The sequence below is a fragment of the Polypterus senegalus genome, chromosome 5 (genome assembly GCF_016835505.1).
Source record: "Polypterus senegalus isolate Bchr_013 chromosome 5, ASM1683550v1, whole genome shotgun sequence".
Classification (NCBI taxonomy): Eukaryota; Metazoa; Chordata; class Cladistia; order Polypteriformes; family Polypteridae; genus Polypterus; species Polypterus senegalus.
Window position 1 is genome coordinate 62,948,286 of NC_053158.1, and position 18,114 is coordinate 62,966,399.

At 36.2% G+C, this 18,114-nt stretch overlaps 1 protein-coding gene across 1 annotated transcript in view; it reads right to left on the minus strand.

Moving 5' to 3' along the window:
* Nucleotides 1-6,682: 6,682 nt before the first annotated feature.
* LOC120530308 (histamine H3 receptor) overlaps nucleotides 6,683-18,114 on the minus strand; it is a 196,242-nt gene continuing 184,810 nt past the window's right edge. The window contains exon 3 of the mRNA XM_039754704.1: nucleotides 6,683-7,896. Coding sequence (XP_039610638.1) covers nucleotides 7,027-7,896 — 870 coding nt within the window. The 3' untranslated portion in view covers nucleotides 6,683-7,026. The remainder of the gene's footprint in view (nucleotides 7,897-18,114) is intronic.

The following is an 18,114-nucleotide window of genomic DNA, read 5'->3' on the forward strand; positions in this document are numbered from 1 at the left end:
ACCGAGCACCCGAGTATAATGTAAGTCAATGGGAGACAACCAGGCACCCCCTGCTCTGAAGAGGGGAGGGTGCCTGGTCCATTGGAAAAGGGCAGAAAGTGACAGAAACACCACCCAAATGGACCGGGAACAGCATGGGGACGATGTCTGGATGCATCTTGGACTCCCAAGTCGCTGCTGGGAACCAGTTTGTCCGAGTTGTACGCCACTTTTACAGACTGACAAAAACACGGCCAAAACCCCCCAAAAATCAATTTTACAGGAAAAATGACGTTCTAAAACATTATATGCCAGTGCCTGCAGGTGAGCTGACGCTCTAAAACATTGTCGGCAACCTGGAATTTTCTTGGGGTGCCGCGAAAACTTTTGTAAAATATTTAAAATTGCTAGTGTTTTTGAACTTTTGGTTGATTAAAAGGATAATGTTTAAAAAAAAATTATGTTGGAAAAACAGATAATGGAACACTTACGGAAATGAAGTCTAAGAAACGCGAGAGACTTCAAATGATCTACAAGGAAATGCGCGTCTGTCTTTCGAAAATTGATCCTCGCATCAATCTCATATGTGCTGAAAAACAATCTCAACATTCACATTAATTAAATTTAAGATTTATCCTTTAATTCCTTTATTAATAAAATGTCTTTCAAACTTGTAAAAATAACTGTTTTTATTGGCGATTGTCTATAGATTGTGTCGTCACGACTTTATTTATGGGCAGTCCTTAAGGTGCGCCGCGAAAGAACATTTTTAGACCTAGTGTGCTGCAACTCAAAAAAGGTTGCCTTTCACTGCTCTAAAACATGATATGGGAGTGCCTGCAGGTGAGCTGACGCTCTAAAACATTATATGCGAGTGCATGCTGTTTAGCACCCGATGATGAGTTCCAGCCAGCCAATCACTGTAATGCCAGCACCTGACATGGCTACTGGCATTACAGTGAGGGCAGTACTTACCTGCCCCTTGATTGGCTGTCTCCAATCTGTGAAACGTGCGGGGCGGAGACTCGAGCATGGCGCACGAGCACATGTGGTGCTCGTTCGAGTAGCACCATGCTCCGAGCATAGCGAGCTCGAGCTGAACACATGTTTGGCCGAGCATGCTCGCTCATCACTACTAATAAACAATATGTGGTTAATTTTAGTGTATTTGATAAAGCCATGTCAGGGAAGTGGATCTAAAAAAGAAAGGAAAACCACACTGGAACAAAAGCACTGCTTTGACGATGGATGCCACCAGTTTGCAAAATCGAGCAGAGAACTTGCGTATGCCAGGGTTGGAGGTACCATGAAAATGTGCATGGTTTTACACCAAGTTTAGGTTTTATTTATATCGCGATTTGAGCGTGGAAACTCGAGAACACAACATTTTTGTGCGTATGCACCATTTATACATGAGGCCCCAGGTCTCTCCATTATGATCTTTATAGTTTAATACTGGGCTTTTGCTGGGTCACTCAAGGATAATCAGAGAGTTGTCCCAAAGCCACTCCACTGTTGTTTTGGCCTGTTCATTGTCATGCAGAAAGGTAAACTGTCACCCCAGTCTGTGGTTGCTTGCCTTCTGGAGTACAGTAGGTGTTCTTCAAGGACCTCTCTGTATTTGGCTCCTATCATCCACCCCTCCTCACTCTACCATAAATGCGTGATTGATGGAGTGCTTCAGAGATAGTCATTCAGTGACAGGTTCTGTCATCTCAGCAGAGGACTTTAGAAGTTATGCAAGAGTGACCATTGGGTTCTTGATCACCTCCCTGACCAAGGCTCTTCTTGCCCAGTTACTCAGTTTGGCAGGACAGCCAGCTTTAGGAAGAGTCCTGGTGGTTCCAAAGTTCTTTTGCTTTTCAATTACTGAAGCCTTAGTACTCCTGGGAATACTCAAAGCTTTAGAAAAGGTAATATACCCTTGCCCAGATATATCCATCAACACACTTATATTGTGAAGACAGTTTCTTGGACTTCATGACTTGGTTTATGTCCTGAGATGCAGTGTGAATGGTGGGACCTTATATACACAATTGTGTGTATTTTTTCTGAAGTATGTCCAGTTCAATCAATTTTTCACAAATGGACTCTTATCTCAAGAATAAAGCAGACAGGATGAACCTGACCTCAAGTTGAAGTGCCACAGCAAAGGGTCTGAATACTTCTATAAGTGAGAGATTCCTGTTTTTGATTTCTAACAAAATGTATAAACTTTACTGAAAACACATTTTCAATTTATCATTAATGATTATTGAAAGTAGATTGATGAGAAAAATAACAAATTTATAGAATTCAAATTAAATGTACAATATAAGAAAGAGTGCAGAAAGTGAAGGGGTCTGAATACTTTGTGAATCCACTGTATGTGTATGGACGCAGAAAAAAAAACATTTTATCAAAACATTATTTTGCACATGCAGTTCTAATAACTGCTTCTTTCAGTTAATCCTTTAAAGCTCTTATTACACAGTGTATTTATTTTATTGAAATCCTCACCTTTTAATTCTCTGTCTCTATTTCCATATGATGTTATTCTACAATAAAAGGAGTGTTTTTTTTTTAATTTAGGAACAAACTGGATACTTAGTTTTTTCAGAACCAGCAAAAGAAAGAGCCTTTGATAAAATTGAAATCCTTTTTCATTGTTAGACATAGCACTAACAATATGCCTAAAAAGATCACTGAATACACAATTATTTTGAATACAATAAGGAACACTTTGCAGATGTTGCCACAATATCTTAAACATATCTTATGTATGTCAACTTTAGGGGAATCACAGATTCACAAAACAAATGAATTTAATACATATGTTACACTGTACATAATTACATACCACACCATTTTCAAAGCCCACTTAATCATGAGCTGGGTCGGTTGGGGGGAAAGGGGGGTCTGGTCTCAGCAAGCAAAGGGCAGGAACAATCCTTGGACAGAGCACCAAAAATGACAAATTTTATAAAATATGTTTGTTCTTTTCCTTTCCTGTTTATAATTCAGATATATTTAAAATGACACTCAATTCAAGAAAAGTATGCCATTTTGTGGCATGCTTAAATATTTACTGAAACTTCTTAAAAACTACATTGACTGATCTTTCACAAGTTCTTACTATTCAGATGTGACTCTGAGTATCTTTATTGGTCTACCACTCATATGTTGCATTGTGCCTATGCATTATGTAAAGTATCATTCAGGAGTTTTATATTTATTAAATACTGAATAAATTTGGGCTTGGGCTGTACAAAAGATGGATTTAACCTCCTTAGCATAAAATTGTTTTCTCAAAAAAATATGTAAAAAGCATTGCATTTTTTGGCTTGGAAAACAACATTTTTATTAAATCTCATCTGTCTATTATAAAATGTGAAAAAAAACTAAAAGTACAAATTCAGAAGTGCAAAAAGTAGGATACAAATAAGAATAATAATGAATAACAATAATAATATGACATGGATAATAATAATAATGATAGCAACACCATATATATGTCAAAATATGTCTTTAGTGTGGTATAAACTGCTTAGGTATTCGGTCACTTACCTGATGCTGTTCAGCATAATGGTTCTTCTCAACAATAATTCTTTTCATCACATCATCATCAAGAAATAAATTCAAGTAAGTAGTAGATCTTGACTATGAACTTTCACTTTTATTCCTGGCTGCACCACAAACAAGGTGGTGCTGTTTTTTTTTCTCCAGTTTTGAGGTCACTACATTGTTTACCTGTGTCATTTAGAATTGACTTTAAAATACTGCTTATAGTTTACAAATCCTTAAATAATCTTCCTCCATCTTATATTTTGGAATTGTTTACACCTTACACTCCAAATTATCACCTTAGATGTTCAAATGAGTGTCTGCTTAGAATTCCAAGAGCTAAACTTAAAAGAAGTGGTGAGGCAGCCTTCTGTTGTTATGCACCTAAAATCTGGAATAGTTTACCAATAGAAATTTGCCAGGCTAATAGAGTGGAGCACTTCAAAAAACTGCTGAAAACACATTACTTTAACATGGCTTTCTCAAAGCTTCATCTTAGTTTAATCCTGATGCTCTGTATATTCAATTAATTATCATTATTATTCATGATGGCTTCAAAATCCGTACTAACCCCTACTATTTTTTCTTCTGTTCTTTTTCTGGTTTTCTGTGCTGCCAATCTGCGCCACCACCACCTAATCAAAGCACCGTAATGTCCCTACACTAATGGATTAAAGGCCAGGAGTCGACATGAACGTCAACATCAAATTCTTCCATGAGAACCCTGAATACAATAAGGACTGATTGAGGTAATTTATGTTAGGTAGAATGTCTAGAGGGGGCTGGGCGGTCTCGTGGCCTGGAACCCCTGCAGATTTTATTTTTTTCTCCAGGCGTCAAGTTTTTTTTTGTTTTTTCTATCCTCCCTGGCCATCAGACCTTACTTTTATTCTATGTTAATTAGTGTTCCCTTATTTTAATTCTTATTTATTTTGTCTTTTTTACTCTTTCTTCATCATGTAAAGCACATGAGCTACACCATTTGTATGAAAATATACTATATAAATAAATTTTGTTGTTATTTGAAGAAGAGTCAACAGAAACCCAAACACAAGCATCATCAGAATCACTTTCAGTTTCACTGTCTGTATGAATTTTAGTGACTGAAGACAGATTCACTTTATGGACTATGATGTTTGCTGATGACATTGTGATCTGTAGTAATAGAAGGGAGCAGGTTGAGGAGACTCTGGAGAGGTGGAGATATGCTCTGGAGAGGAGAGGAATGAAGGTCAGCAGGAACAAGACAGAATACATGTGTGTGAATGAGAGGGAAGTCAGAGGAATGATGAGGGTTTAGGGAATAGAATTGGCGAAGGTGGATGAGTTTAAATACTTGGGATCAGCAGTACTCAGTAATGGGGATAGTGGAAGAGAGGTGAAAAAAGAGTGCAGGCTGAAGAGTGTCAGGAGTAATTTGTGACAGACGTGTATCAGCAAGAGTGGAAGGGAAGGTCTACAGGACATTGTTATAAAGGTTGGAGACAGTGGCACTGACCAGAAAGCAGGAGACAGAGCTGGAGGTAGCAGAGTTAAAGATACTAAGATTTGCATTGGGTGTGATTAGGATGGATAGGATTAGGAACAAGCACATTAGAGGGGCAGCTGAGGTTGGACAGTTGGGAGACAAAGTTAGAAAGGCAAGATTATATTGATTTGGACATGTGCAGAGGAGAGATGCTGGGTATACTGGAAGAAGGATGTTAAGGATGGAGCTGCCAGTCAAGAGGAAAAGTGGAAGGCCTAAGAGGAGGTTTATGGATATGAAGAGCGAGGACATGTAGATGGCGGGCGTGATTGAGCAAGATGCAGAGGACAGGAAAATATCGAAAAAGATGATCAACTGCGGTGAACCCTGACAGGAGCAGCTGAAAGGCGAAGAAGACTAAGAGGAAAGAGATTACTGCTGTTGAGCAGCTCCGCAAAATCAATGCTCCTATCACTGTCACCATCACCTATCACCATCTGGGCTGCTGAAAAGGTTTCTTACAAGATGCCATTCTGAGGCTAGGAGAAGACACATCTACACCATTGCTTGTGTAACACTCAGACCTAATGCTTACATAAGACACATTTGTACAGTTGCCCAAGTGACGTTTGGGTCTAACGCTAAGGAAGTTAATTACTTTCTTGCACATATGAATTTGGATGAGAGCAGTTTGCTTATTTATTAAACTAGGTGTGCTACTCGTCTAAGACGGGCTGAAATGTAAGTAATCAACACAGATATCGCTGTTAATGTTTGCAGTGCAGTGTGTCCATCTGGCTGTTGCATAGCAGAGACAGAGCAACTGGACTGACACACAGACAGACACACAGTCACTTGTCCTTTTATTAAGGTGGATAAATGTGTGATGTGATTTAGGATAACATACAGAAACAGACTAATGTCAAGGCAATACTTGTTTGCAGTGGATACATATATCATTTATCCTCCTTACTCTAAATTTATGTTTTTAATGGTTCATTAGAGTGCTATGTTTATAGATATATTTAAATAATAAAAAAGTTATTTCCAGACAGAAAAACACTTCTAGGTTTTTTAACAATGAACAAATATACTTAATTCAATCATAACCGAATTCCAGATTTCATTTAAACAAATTATTTTGTTTCCAGTAATCAGGGATACTTACAGAGTTTCATTAACCATTAGTAATTTTTCTACAAAATGCAATGTATAGACAGAACAACAATCTAAAACATGTCTTTGGAGATTTTAATTCATAAAGACCCTCATGTTAATATATAAAATATGATTATTTAAAATTTAAATAAGCAATTCAAATTACTAATCTGGCTCAAGGTGTTAATAAAAGATTAACATGTCAACTCCCCTAAAGTATCTTTTGTGCATTAGACTTTTTTTTAGATATTAAGAAGTAAATGTTTACACTTTTAAGAACATGTATCTATCCATTTATCCATTTTTCGAAGTCCAGAGTACTGCAAAAAGAGCTCTCCCTACATTAAATGTCTTTATTAGATTTACAGTATGTCACAGTATATGTCTTTTGATGTAGAACTAAAAGTAGGTTGTCATTTTACATGAATGGTCATTTCCTATACTATACAGTGAGACAATCTGAATGCTATTCTTTTTGGGTACCACAGTTGGCACACTGGGTAAAAAAATTAACAATGCTATTCATATGGGAAATCTGAAAAATAAAAATGTTTATGAAGATGCAAAGCTGCTTAATTTTCACAAGAAACATAGAAGTACATTCCATACACAGTATTTTACACACACGTCATTATTGTTGAGTAGAATAATGTACAATCATTTAAATATAATAGCCAGCATTTTGTAACATTAAAATAAGCACTATTTACACTGAGATAAGTTCTGTTTTTGTACACATCCCTATATATAATGGGCCATTTTTGTTAAAAAGTTTAGCTGAAGTCTGAAAACAGCATTACTTCCTAGATTGGAATACCAAAAAAGTTTCTGTTTAGTTATTAGATTCAAATACAAAGGTGTCTCCACATTTCCCAGTTCTATTGGCAAGACTGTGGCTCTATCTGAGGCCGTATTGTCTGCCGCTTTGGACACAAAATCTTTGCAAAAGCTCTTCTGAAGCTGCTGTGGCAAAGAGGATAAAGAAAAGGGTTGATTGCAGAATTCAACCAAAGCAGCCAAAAAGTTATCTCATACCAGTGGTACTGAACACAACGTCCACTGCAAGCAGCCCTTATAATCATCAGAAGTGTGTAAGGTGCCCAACAAATGCCAAAAATGCATACTATAATAGCTAGAGACTTTGCCACCTTTTTATCTCTAGATAATCTGGAATGCTGGGCTATCTTCTGAGACAGAGTGTCAAGTCTTCCATCTGTGGCTGATGGGTGGACATTTATGCAACGCAATGTGCCTGACCTCTTTTTCTTCTTTTTTTTCTTCTTCTTCTTGAATATGAAAGATGTGTTGCTTTGGCAGGTGGAGGATGGAGATGTTTCTTGCTCTGCTACCACATCGCTCAGTGCTTCGCTCTGAAAGGACCTGCTTGTTTTCACAAAGAATACTGAGCCCATCTGATCTTCAGCCTGACAGCTTGGCAATTGGCTGTTTCCATCTCTCATAGAGTTCAGCCTACTTTTGTTTCTCTTTCGGATGTTTAGATAGATGCTCAGATTGAAATAGGCCACACTGATGAAAGGTGCAAAAAACTCAAAAGTGGATGCACACAGCAGGAAGTACCAGGTGTAATAGAATTCAGCATAGCACTCTTCCCCTGGAACATTGCTTTTTCCAATAATAAATTCCCAAAAAATTATAGCAGGGCCGTACAAAAGGAAAGCTAGCACCCACACAGCAACCATCTTGGATATTGCATGCTTGCTCATTCCTTGCTGTGCCCTGTATGTAACCTAGAAAAGATCAGAGAAAGAAAACAATTTTGTCACATGTTAAGTACAAATCTAATGTTTTGCTTTATACACAATTCAAACTTGACAAACAATGAAACCAAAAAGAAGCTTAACTATTTAAAAATAATAAAAAATTAGACATACAATATATAAAAAACATTTTATGTATGCCTCTTCTACAGTATAAATAGCGACAAAGGCTAAGCATACACACGTAAATAGTCTGATATTTATGATTCCTTTTAAAATATGCAAGATAGATAACTGTTGATAACTATTTTGCATGCCATAACTAATTAAAAAAACATTTAACATGAAGGTCCACAAATAACAATATAAAAGAACTAATAATTATATGCATCATAAATTCTCCTAAAGAATAAATTAGAAGCATTAATCAAATCACTGTTTGAGACAAATAATATATAGTGGATATGGCATCCGCTACTGACGCTATGTGAGCATGGGCAAGGCATGTCACCTGCCTGAGGATAAAATGGAAAAAACAAAAGAAATGGAGCCAGCTATATGTTTCAAATGTTTGAAGCTGCCGTGGATAAAGGTGCAAGTAAATGTGAGTAAGTATGGAATTAGAAGTCAGTCTGTGTTTGAACATGGCACTTGGATGGCTTTAAACATAAGTTCATGTGAACATGTGATCGTTAAGTTCATGGCTAGTTAATTGGAAGCTGGGACCCGTCCAGATAGCATTGGGCATAAAGTAGGATCCAGGCTTGAACAATTCATCACTATATAACCAGGCACAGTCACCCATATTGGATCAATGTAATGTTATTTGGAGTTAAATTCATAATCACTGCAGCCACACAAAGCCAATGTGGACATGGGTAGAATATGTACACTCTACACAGGGAACAACTGGAGCAGAAAGTGAACCCATATCTCTGGTGCTATGGAGAAGCAGTATTAATCATGGTGATTAAAGCATTTCTTTAAAAATGTGGAGGCTTTCAAATAAAAATTGCTTCTCTTAAAACAAAAAGACAGAAAGGGCAGTGGGGACTCTATTTTTTTTAGGAGACTGTGTTCCTTTAATGTGAATAGTGACATTATTCACATATTGCACAACTCTGTGATGGCCACTTTGAGTTTTTATGCTGTGGTGTGCTGGGCTGGTAACAACACCTCAAGAGAGAGAGGGGCTCACCAAATAAACAAACCTCTGTTATTGAAAAGGCAGGCTCTGTTATGGGACTCACTCTGGATCCCTTGGAAGTCGTAGTGGACTGAATTAAAACAAAACTAAGTGCCATTATGAACAATACTGCACCTCCTCTCTCTGATACACTAACACTGAGGACTTTCAGTGAACAAATCACTCAGCAGAAGTGTGTCAAGAAATAATGCCTCAATAATGCCTCACTGTGACTATGACTGCCAAGTGAGAAGTTTCCTTTTTTTTCTATTTTAGCCATTCAGATAATAGTGTGTGTGTCTCTTGTCATATAGTGCCTTTCATATCTATCTATCTATCTATCTATCTATCTATCTATCTATCTATCTATCTATCTATCTATCTATCTATCTATCTATCTATCTATCTATCTATCTATCTATCTATCTATCAAGCTTTTGTAAAAAGCCAAACTTCCCCCTGGGGACAAATAAAGTTCTATCCAACTGCACCATTTTTTTGTCAAGACCTGTCAAGTGATGGGAAGACTTACATAAGATGACGGAGTTTCTTGAAACTTTATATTTGTTGAAGAAACAAAAATATATATGAGGGATTATTACATATTTACAGTCTTGCAAAATTAGCCTGATCTGGTTATTGAATAATGTATATAAAATATAATGAATAATTGATTAAAATTAAATTAAAGATGGTAGTAATTATAGTTGTTGATTTGCAGTATGTGTTTGAGAATTTCAGGTAAACAGATGAATGAACAAGTGAAGTGAGACGATATAAATTAAAAACAAAAATTAATTTTGTTTTTAGCTCTTAAGGCGGGGAATGTAACAGAATTCATCTAAATATGCTTGAGTGACCAGACATGCTCTGTAAAAATTAACACCTAAAGTAGTAAACTTTGGACTGTTTTGCTTTTCACTTGCTATTGATGCAAACTTTAATGAAGTTTAGTCTGGAGATACTGAACACCACTCACCACTTCATAGTATGGTGTGTTTTTGGAAGCATGTCAAGCCAGTTAACTGGCCAGTTCTAAACACCTTACCATTAACTATCTTAAGGTGATATCAGCTGAAGGCTGTGATACTGGGAAAGGAAACAGTGTGTCCATTATTATCCTTGCCAGCTGCTTATTTCTGTTTTCCATTATGTATCTTTTCAGCAGGTAGCATTATCAGTTCCTAAAAATATATTCATTAGCCTGAAACATGTTTTCAGTCTATCACTAATTAAGAACAGCATTTTTTAGAATGTTAATAGTCAATTCAATTCAAACTTGCTGTCCCATGAGGAAAACTTGGGTTGTCATCAGAGTTTTTACAGAGACCAACAATAATAATTAATATCAAATCATATCTAGTGCTGGTTTCATTTTTGAAGTATTTAAACTTAACCAGCAATTGTCAAGAATGATAAAGAACTGGGCCCCTAAGTTAACCCTGATGATGTTTACTAAAGTAAATCTTATTTAGAATATTAACAATGTGCCAAAAGCCATTAGAAAGAGGAAGCAGCAGAAGAAGAAGATTAATAGCAATTTTGATGGAGGTAATGATGGGCAGACAAAGCCCCATGAAACTTTTGAGGCTTCTTCAAGATTGTTCCAGAAAAATATCAGGACTTTTTGAGGTTTATACTTTAAACCCTTGTTGATTGCATAAGTTAATTCTGACAGAAGCACCAAAGGCCTAAGGACACTCTGTATGCTCATTTTGATCTTATGATAATCACATTGTTATTAAAATGCTGCATTTTAGTATGAAAACAAGTTTCTTAAATTAAAAAAATAATTGTGTTGTTCTAAAGACAAAATATGTTGCAATAACAGCAAGCATTATGAATGCTGCACATTATAAGCCACCACAGATTCATAATTAAGTGACACACTTTTTAATGTGAAGAGATTTTTGCTGTGAGGCAATATAAGCAATATTTTTCCAGCAAAATTTTGGGCTATTAGTACTAAGGATCAAAGAGAATCAAAATGGGGTTTAGGAATGTATAGTTCTTGCGGAACAGAGCAATGGGAAAGAGACAGTGTCTAAGGGGGGTTAGGGAATGTGCCTAGAGTAGACTACAGTATTTAAAAACACATTATAAATCCCACTACAGATTAATAGTATTTACCATTGTCTGATAACAGGTTCAAAGGTTCCATAACTATTGATTTCTTTTTTCTAATTCTGGACTATAACTGAATTCAATATTGACTCTGTATATAAAATTTGACCAGTAATTTCACATCTCCTTAAACGGCACGTAGAAAAGCGTAAACTTCAAGCCAGTCAGAGCACTCCCATTGTTCCAATAATGTTTGTCATCAGTAAAATGTTAATGAAACTTTAGTATGCTGTTTTGACACAGTTCTTCTTTCTCATCATCTTTTCTCACTTCTACTGTATGTGGGGTTGATGTGCTTGATCAACCTTCTCTATAGAGCTTGGTGTTGCACCTCCTCCCCCAGTCAGACCCTTTTCCTCCTGATCTTCTTTTACTTTATCCATCCACCTCTGTTTTAACCTCCCTCACTTTCTCTTCTCCTGTATTTCCAATTTCATCACTCTTTTGCCCAATAATCCTCATTACATGTCCATACCACTTCAGTCTACTTTCCTGCACTTTCTTAGATATCTTTTCCACTTTTATTGTAATTCTGAGTGTCTCACTTCTTATTCTGTCCTTTTATATAATTACACACATCCATCCCAACATTCTCATTTCTGACACATATAACTCCTTCTTCTGTGCTCCCCTTACTGCCCTTTACTGCCCATGTCTCAGCTCCATATATCTTTGCTGGTCTTTCCACTGTCTTAAAAACTTTACCTTTAACCTTTGCCTTAATTTTATGATCACACAATGCTACTGATATTTTCTTCCAGTTGTTTCACCCACACCATTTTCTATGGGTTATCTCTGCATCTAATTTTCCATCTTGAACTACCACTGATCCTAGATATTTTAATTTATCAACTCTTTTCAATAGTTCTACCTGCAGGTTAATTTCTGAATCTTGATCATCATTAAAACTCATACAGTAATTCTGTCTTCCTCTTAATTTTCAATCCACTATCTTCCTAAACCCTTCTCTATTATTCCAACTTCATCTCTGCTTCCTATTTCCTCATTCTACAAAACACAATGTCATCAGCAAAAATCATGCACTGGAGGACTGGTCTTTTATCAGATGACTCAACACATCCAAAAACAGATCAAAGAGGTAAGGACTTAAAGAAGATCCTAGTGCAGACCTACTCTTGTCTGTTACCCTAACATTACACCACTGCCTCATACATATCCTAGACAATCATCTTATACTTTGTGGGTACTCCTTTCTTTCTCAAGCACCTCCAGACCTGTTGTTGTGGCACTTTATGATGCGCCTTCTCCAAATCAATAAACACCATAGGCAATTTTTTCTATTTTTCTCTATGCTCCTTTTTGAGCTGTCTCAATACAAAGTCTGCAGCAGTTGTTCATCTCCCTGGCAATAAACAGAACTGCTCCCTCCCTATGGTGGTCTTTTCCCTCAGCGTTCTTTCTATAACCCTTTCCCAAATTTTCATTGCGTGGTGACATTAGCTTAATCCCTTTATAGTTTATGGAATCCTGAATGTCGCTCTTCTCCTTATAAATCACACTGTTCCTCCACTCCTCTAATATTCTCACCTCTTCACAGATCTTCTGCATTAGATCCCACAAACATCTACTTTCTCTTCTCCTAAACTCTTCCACGCGTCTGCTGGTATTTCATCTGGTCCCTTTGCCTTTCCAATTTCTTTTCAGTGCCTCGGATTTTCTTCATTCAACAACTTTTCACAGTACCTCTTCCATCTATTTCATCTGCTTTATCTGACTAAAATCGTTTCCAGCCTTGTTCCAAGCCTTTGCTATTTTCTAAAAAATCATTCTCTCTCCCTCTTTTGTCTCAAGTTTTTCATACACCGCTACCAAAGCTTCTGCTTTAGCTCTTGCCACTGCCATCATTGCCCCCTTGTTTCTCTGCCTATATATTTTTCTATATTCCTCCCTCCCTGATTGGTACCATATCTTCCTTGACTGCTTTTTAGTCTATAATATATCCTGCAAATCCCTCTTCCACCACCATGTCTCTTTATCCCCAGGTAGGCTTCTTCCTGCTGTCCTATCCAACACCTCTTCACCTGCTCTTAATACAACTTTGCTATTCTTCTTCCATCATTCCTCCATAATCTCAAATGACTGCACTTCATTTAAAACTTTCTCCCTAAACCTGCTTATAAGCCACTTCTATTTTAAACTGGACCATTTTATCCTTGATGTTGCCTGCTCTCATTTAATTCTTTATATCCACCACTTTATGCTGCCCTGTCACACTTCCCTATTTATGACCATACAATTCTTTATGTCTTTCAAATAAGAACTTCTGCATATTGGAAAGTCTATTTGGCTTTCCCTTCCTCCACTACTGTAATTTGCAAGCTTATATAATTTCTTTTTAATCATTTTGTTAACTATTGCCAAATCAGATGCCATGGTAAAATATACTACGCTTTCCCCTACACCCCAACCTCCATGTCCAAAATCTATCATCTCTCTCGTACCTTTCTAAGATCTTTATCCATTTGTGCCTAGAAAACATCCTTCTAAACCTCCTCACAGAACACTTGAGGATCATATGCACAAATGACATTAACTATAGTCTCACCAAGGCCCAGTTTGACACTCATCACCCTTTCACTCCTTCTATTCACACTGACAAGACTATCTTTTAGTTCTTTGGATACTACTATAGCTACACCATTTCACCCTTGTACATTTGCTTCACTATACAAAAATGCAATGCCTCCTCCCAAATATCTTTGCCTTATTCTCCTTCCAACTCACTTCCTGCACACATAATACTACCACTTTCCTCCTTTCCATCAAATCTGCCACCTCTCTTCTTTTCCAAGTCTTTGTCCCATCATTCGTAGTTCCCACTCTTACCAGTAAAGAATCCTTTTCTTTCCCCTCCCCAATCTTATTCTGTTTCTACTGGACTAACTTCTTTTGCCAGGCCCACCCTTTGCCTAGTAGCACTCGCTCCCTTTCCACAGGGGTCAGGTGTGAACCCTGCATGTTGACTATGGGATATGCCCTAGCATTTTCTAAAGCTGATTGGAGTGATTCCATCATTAAGGTTTTGGCTAAAGTTCAACAGCCAGATGCCCTTCCTGACACTAACCCTCTTTATTTAAAACAGATTACTGTTTTGACAAACTCATTGTGTTTATATGGTGTTGATTAAAGTGCTATGAAATTTGAAGTGTCCTTGTCAAATGTTCCATCCCTAAATGAAGGAGTTGCATTATACCTTCACAATCTTGAATTTATAACCTGATGGAAACAATGGAATGTGAATGGAGAGGGTGAGTTCTGAATGATAGGATACACTCTGATCTTTACAATACTTGCCTATTAAATTTATTTGTCACTTTTAAGTTTGGGACCTTGCTATTATACTGTTCCATTCTACAATTTGATTAATCCTAATTTTGTTGCTAGTTTTATAACTTCCAAACCAAGCCAGCAGAAGATTTATAAAGAAAACTGGCATAATTTTAAAACTCAAGCTAAAAAAGTCTTTCCTGAGACTCTGAACTTACTGTTACCCTCTGTGTTTCAATTAAAAGTTAGTTTTGAGTTTATGTTCATCCCAAGATATTTAAAACTTTCAGCATACTCTACACCTGGCCTTAGATGCTTATTTCTTGTAGGCGAATGCTGTTTCTTTTCAAACACATTATTAGTTCTTTAGTTTTTGTTACAGACCACAAAAGTTAACAAAGTCATCTACCTCCAGGCCGTGACTTATTGAGTTCTCATTAAGTAGGCCTAAAATCATTTAACCATCAGCAAACTTTAAGATTAATCTATTTTCAAATTTACCAATACATTCTTTAGTGAATAGACCATACAAAAAATATGAAAGAATACACCCTGAGGGGACCACATTGATAAACACTGCATGTCAGATAGACAACCATTTACCAAGCAAAAAACCTTTAATAAACCTGTCTGCATGATAGAAGGGACTGAATGGTATTAAACACTAATGAGAAGTCTACAAACAGGAGTCTCCAAGTGCTTATACAACAGACGAAGCAAAGTAACAATTGCACCCATTGTTCCTCTAATAATTTGGCAAGCAACCTGCAATGGATATAATAAAATCCCAATATTTTCTGCAGTGGATATAATAAAATCCCAATTTTTTCTATCAGTTTCCCCTTTATAAAGTTTTAAAATGATTTCATTATCAGTGATGTCAGAGCCACTGCTAAATTTGTAAAATCTTAAGAGGAATTGATCATCCTCACTAGCTAAACCAAAGATGGTGTTAGAACTAGGAATCCTGTTATTATTTGACAGATACTGGCCATCCAAAGTTTTAATGCCTGACCAGGCAGAGTCTGACTTATGTGTGGACAATTTATATTTAATTTGATTATTATAGTTAAATTTAACTATTAATATTAATACTTAATATTTAAGTATTGGTAACACTTTACTTTAGGTACTGCATACTAAATACATATATTAGTCATTTACTATTATGTAACAAGACCATGTCAAAGGCTTCTTTTGGGACTGGGTGGTCTCTTGGTCTGGAATCCCTGCAGATTTTATTTTTTTTCTCCAGCCGTCTGGACTTTTTTTTTTGTTTTTTCTGTCCACCCTGGCCATCGGACCTTACTTATTCTATTTTAATTAATGTTGACTTACTTTTATTTTTTATTGTGTCTTCTATTTTTCTATTCTTCATTTTGTAAAGCACTTTGAGCTACATTTTTTCTTGTATGAAAATGTACTATATAAATAAATGTTGTTGTTGTTATAAGACATCAGTAGACAGGTTATTCATTTCTGAGTAACATGTAACATGACTTGTTAATATGAAGGATTCGCAGGTCTTATACTAAATATGCAATGTCAAGAGAAACGTGTCTCCGCTTAGCCACCTCAGACCACTCTAAAGTGAAGTTTTGTTAGTTTACACTGCAAATATGAATAAACCGATGCTTTGTAATTGTTATGAAGACCAAAAGAAGTGTTTACTGTGGAGTTCTCACTTAATAGTAAATTAATAATAGATTTTTGACCCAGGGTTTTTCGTTATGATAGACTTTAATGTTTAGTTAGAATAAGTATACCTTCACAAAAAGCAGTAAAGCTGTGCCATTAGAAACTTTATCTAAATCAACTATCCTTGTAAGCACTGAGTAGAATCTTCATTCAAGAGCTGTTTACTTTCCTCTTCTGACTCATTGTTCAATCTTTAAAATGAATTTTATTGCAGGTTTGTCCTTCTCATGTTCTTCTGTTGCCTTCGGATGATATGCTGAAGATCTTTTCTCTTCTATTTCTAGTGTTTCTGAAGTATGTTACCTTTTCACTGTTGCTTTTACTCATTTTGAGCACCAACTCATACTTGATACAAATAAGGCTACTTTCTCCTACTGTGTGTCTACTTTTCTGAACAGTAACAAAATGAAATGATATTCATTTTTTGCAGGTGACATATTCATCAAAAAGAAAAAGGCACTAGGCAGTACCTGAAATTTAACTAGAGGTACTTTGTGAGCATTTTGTGCACAGAAGAAAAACAAAATCTGTAAAAACGGTTTTGTATAGGCCTTTGGGTTGTAAGAAAATCAAGTCAAAAAGGATTAAATTAATGAATGAAAATTAAGCTTCCATGCACATAGATTAACCGGATGATTACTAGTTTTAAAAATTGTATGTCTCACATACTTTGCTGCCCCTAGCAGGATAAGAATAATGCCATTATACCATGCAGCTCATAAAGTTCTGTATATGTACAGAAAGCCATAAATGACCTAGTTGAAACAACATGAAATAAAATGAATTACTCTGATAATATATAATTAATATAATTAAGAAATGTAATGTTCATTCAAAGGAACATAAGCCAGTGCTTCAACTTTAGTACTATTACAGTCCTATCTGTGGTTTTCACTAGCTTCATGAGTTTAATATTCTTCATTCTAAGGAAGGCATTATAATTGAGATGGTTTAAGAAATGTTGAGCCTTTGCTCCTAAAGTAAAAAAATGTTGCTTAGCCGACCTCTGTACTTCTGGCCATACCTAACAATCAAACTGTACTTTATTGCTCTTGCAAGGTATGCCGGACGGCCACCCAGTTCTCTTAAATTAATTGTTGGAACAGGCTGTGCATGACAATGAAATAATCGTGCTGAGGAGTCTAATATGAGGACCAACCATTTTTTCTAGTTTTGTGTACTTGCTTTTATTTGTTACTACTGAATCTCTGCAGTATCTTCTTATCAGTCTCCTATTTTGAATTCAATAGTGGTGTCAGGCTGAAGTAAGATTCATTAAACACTGCTCTCTGTATAATTCCAAACATTCATTAAAAATCTCTTCCTTTAATTACTGTTATTGTCAATAAGAATCTGAAATACACTTGATAATATTTAGTTAGTTTTTAGCAGTAAAAAGAATGTGTTATAATCACCAGCATGTTTCAGCTATTTTAATTTTACACAAAGAAACATGTTGCATGCTATTTACAAAATCTTCTGTCCTAAGACCACTTGGCAGAATGTCTATATCCATCAGCACATGTCAGTAGGCCTGCAGTGATAACATTAATGAATTGATTGGTAAATGCACTCCAAGTCTGTAACATCACAAAAAAAAGTCCAGTTAACTATGAAAAACAGACAGTACATTAACTTAAGCTAGAAAAGAAAACATATAACCATATAAGCCTGGCAGTTATATGAAAGTTTAAATAACTCTAAGGCAGGATTTGGTGCACTGCCACTCACTTCATCTATAGCCATACTTTTAGGAGTTGTGTGAATGTGTACCCAGCATTGCCTCTAAATATTGACTTTTGAACACTAACTGTCTTACTTCATGCAAACAGTAATCTTATTAGATATGTAATATATCTCTGGATGTGTCATGGATTCCACAGTTGGACACTTAAAAGAGTGAAATCTATCAATATTCTCGTGTTCACTAGTATATGTGATTCTTATCCAAA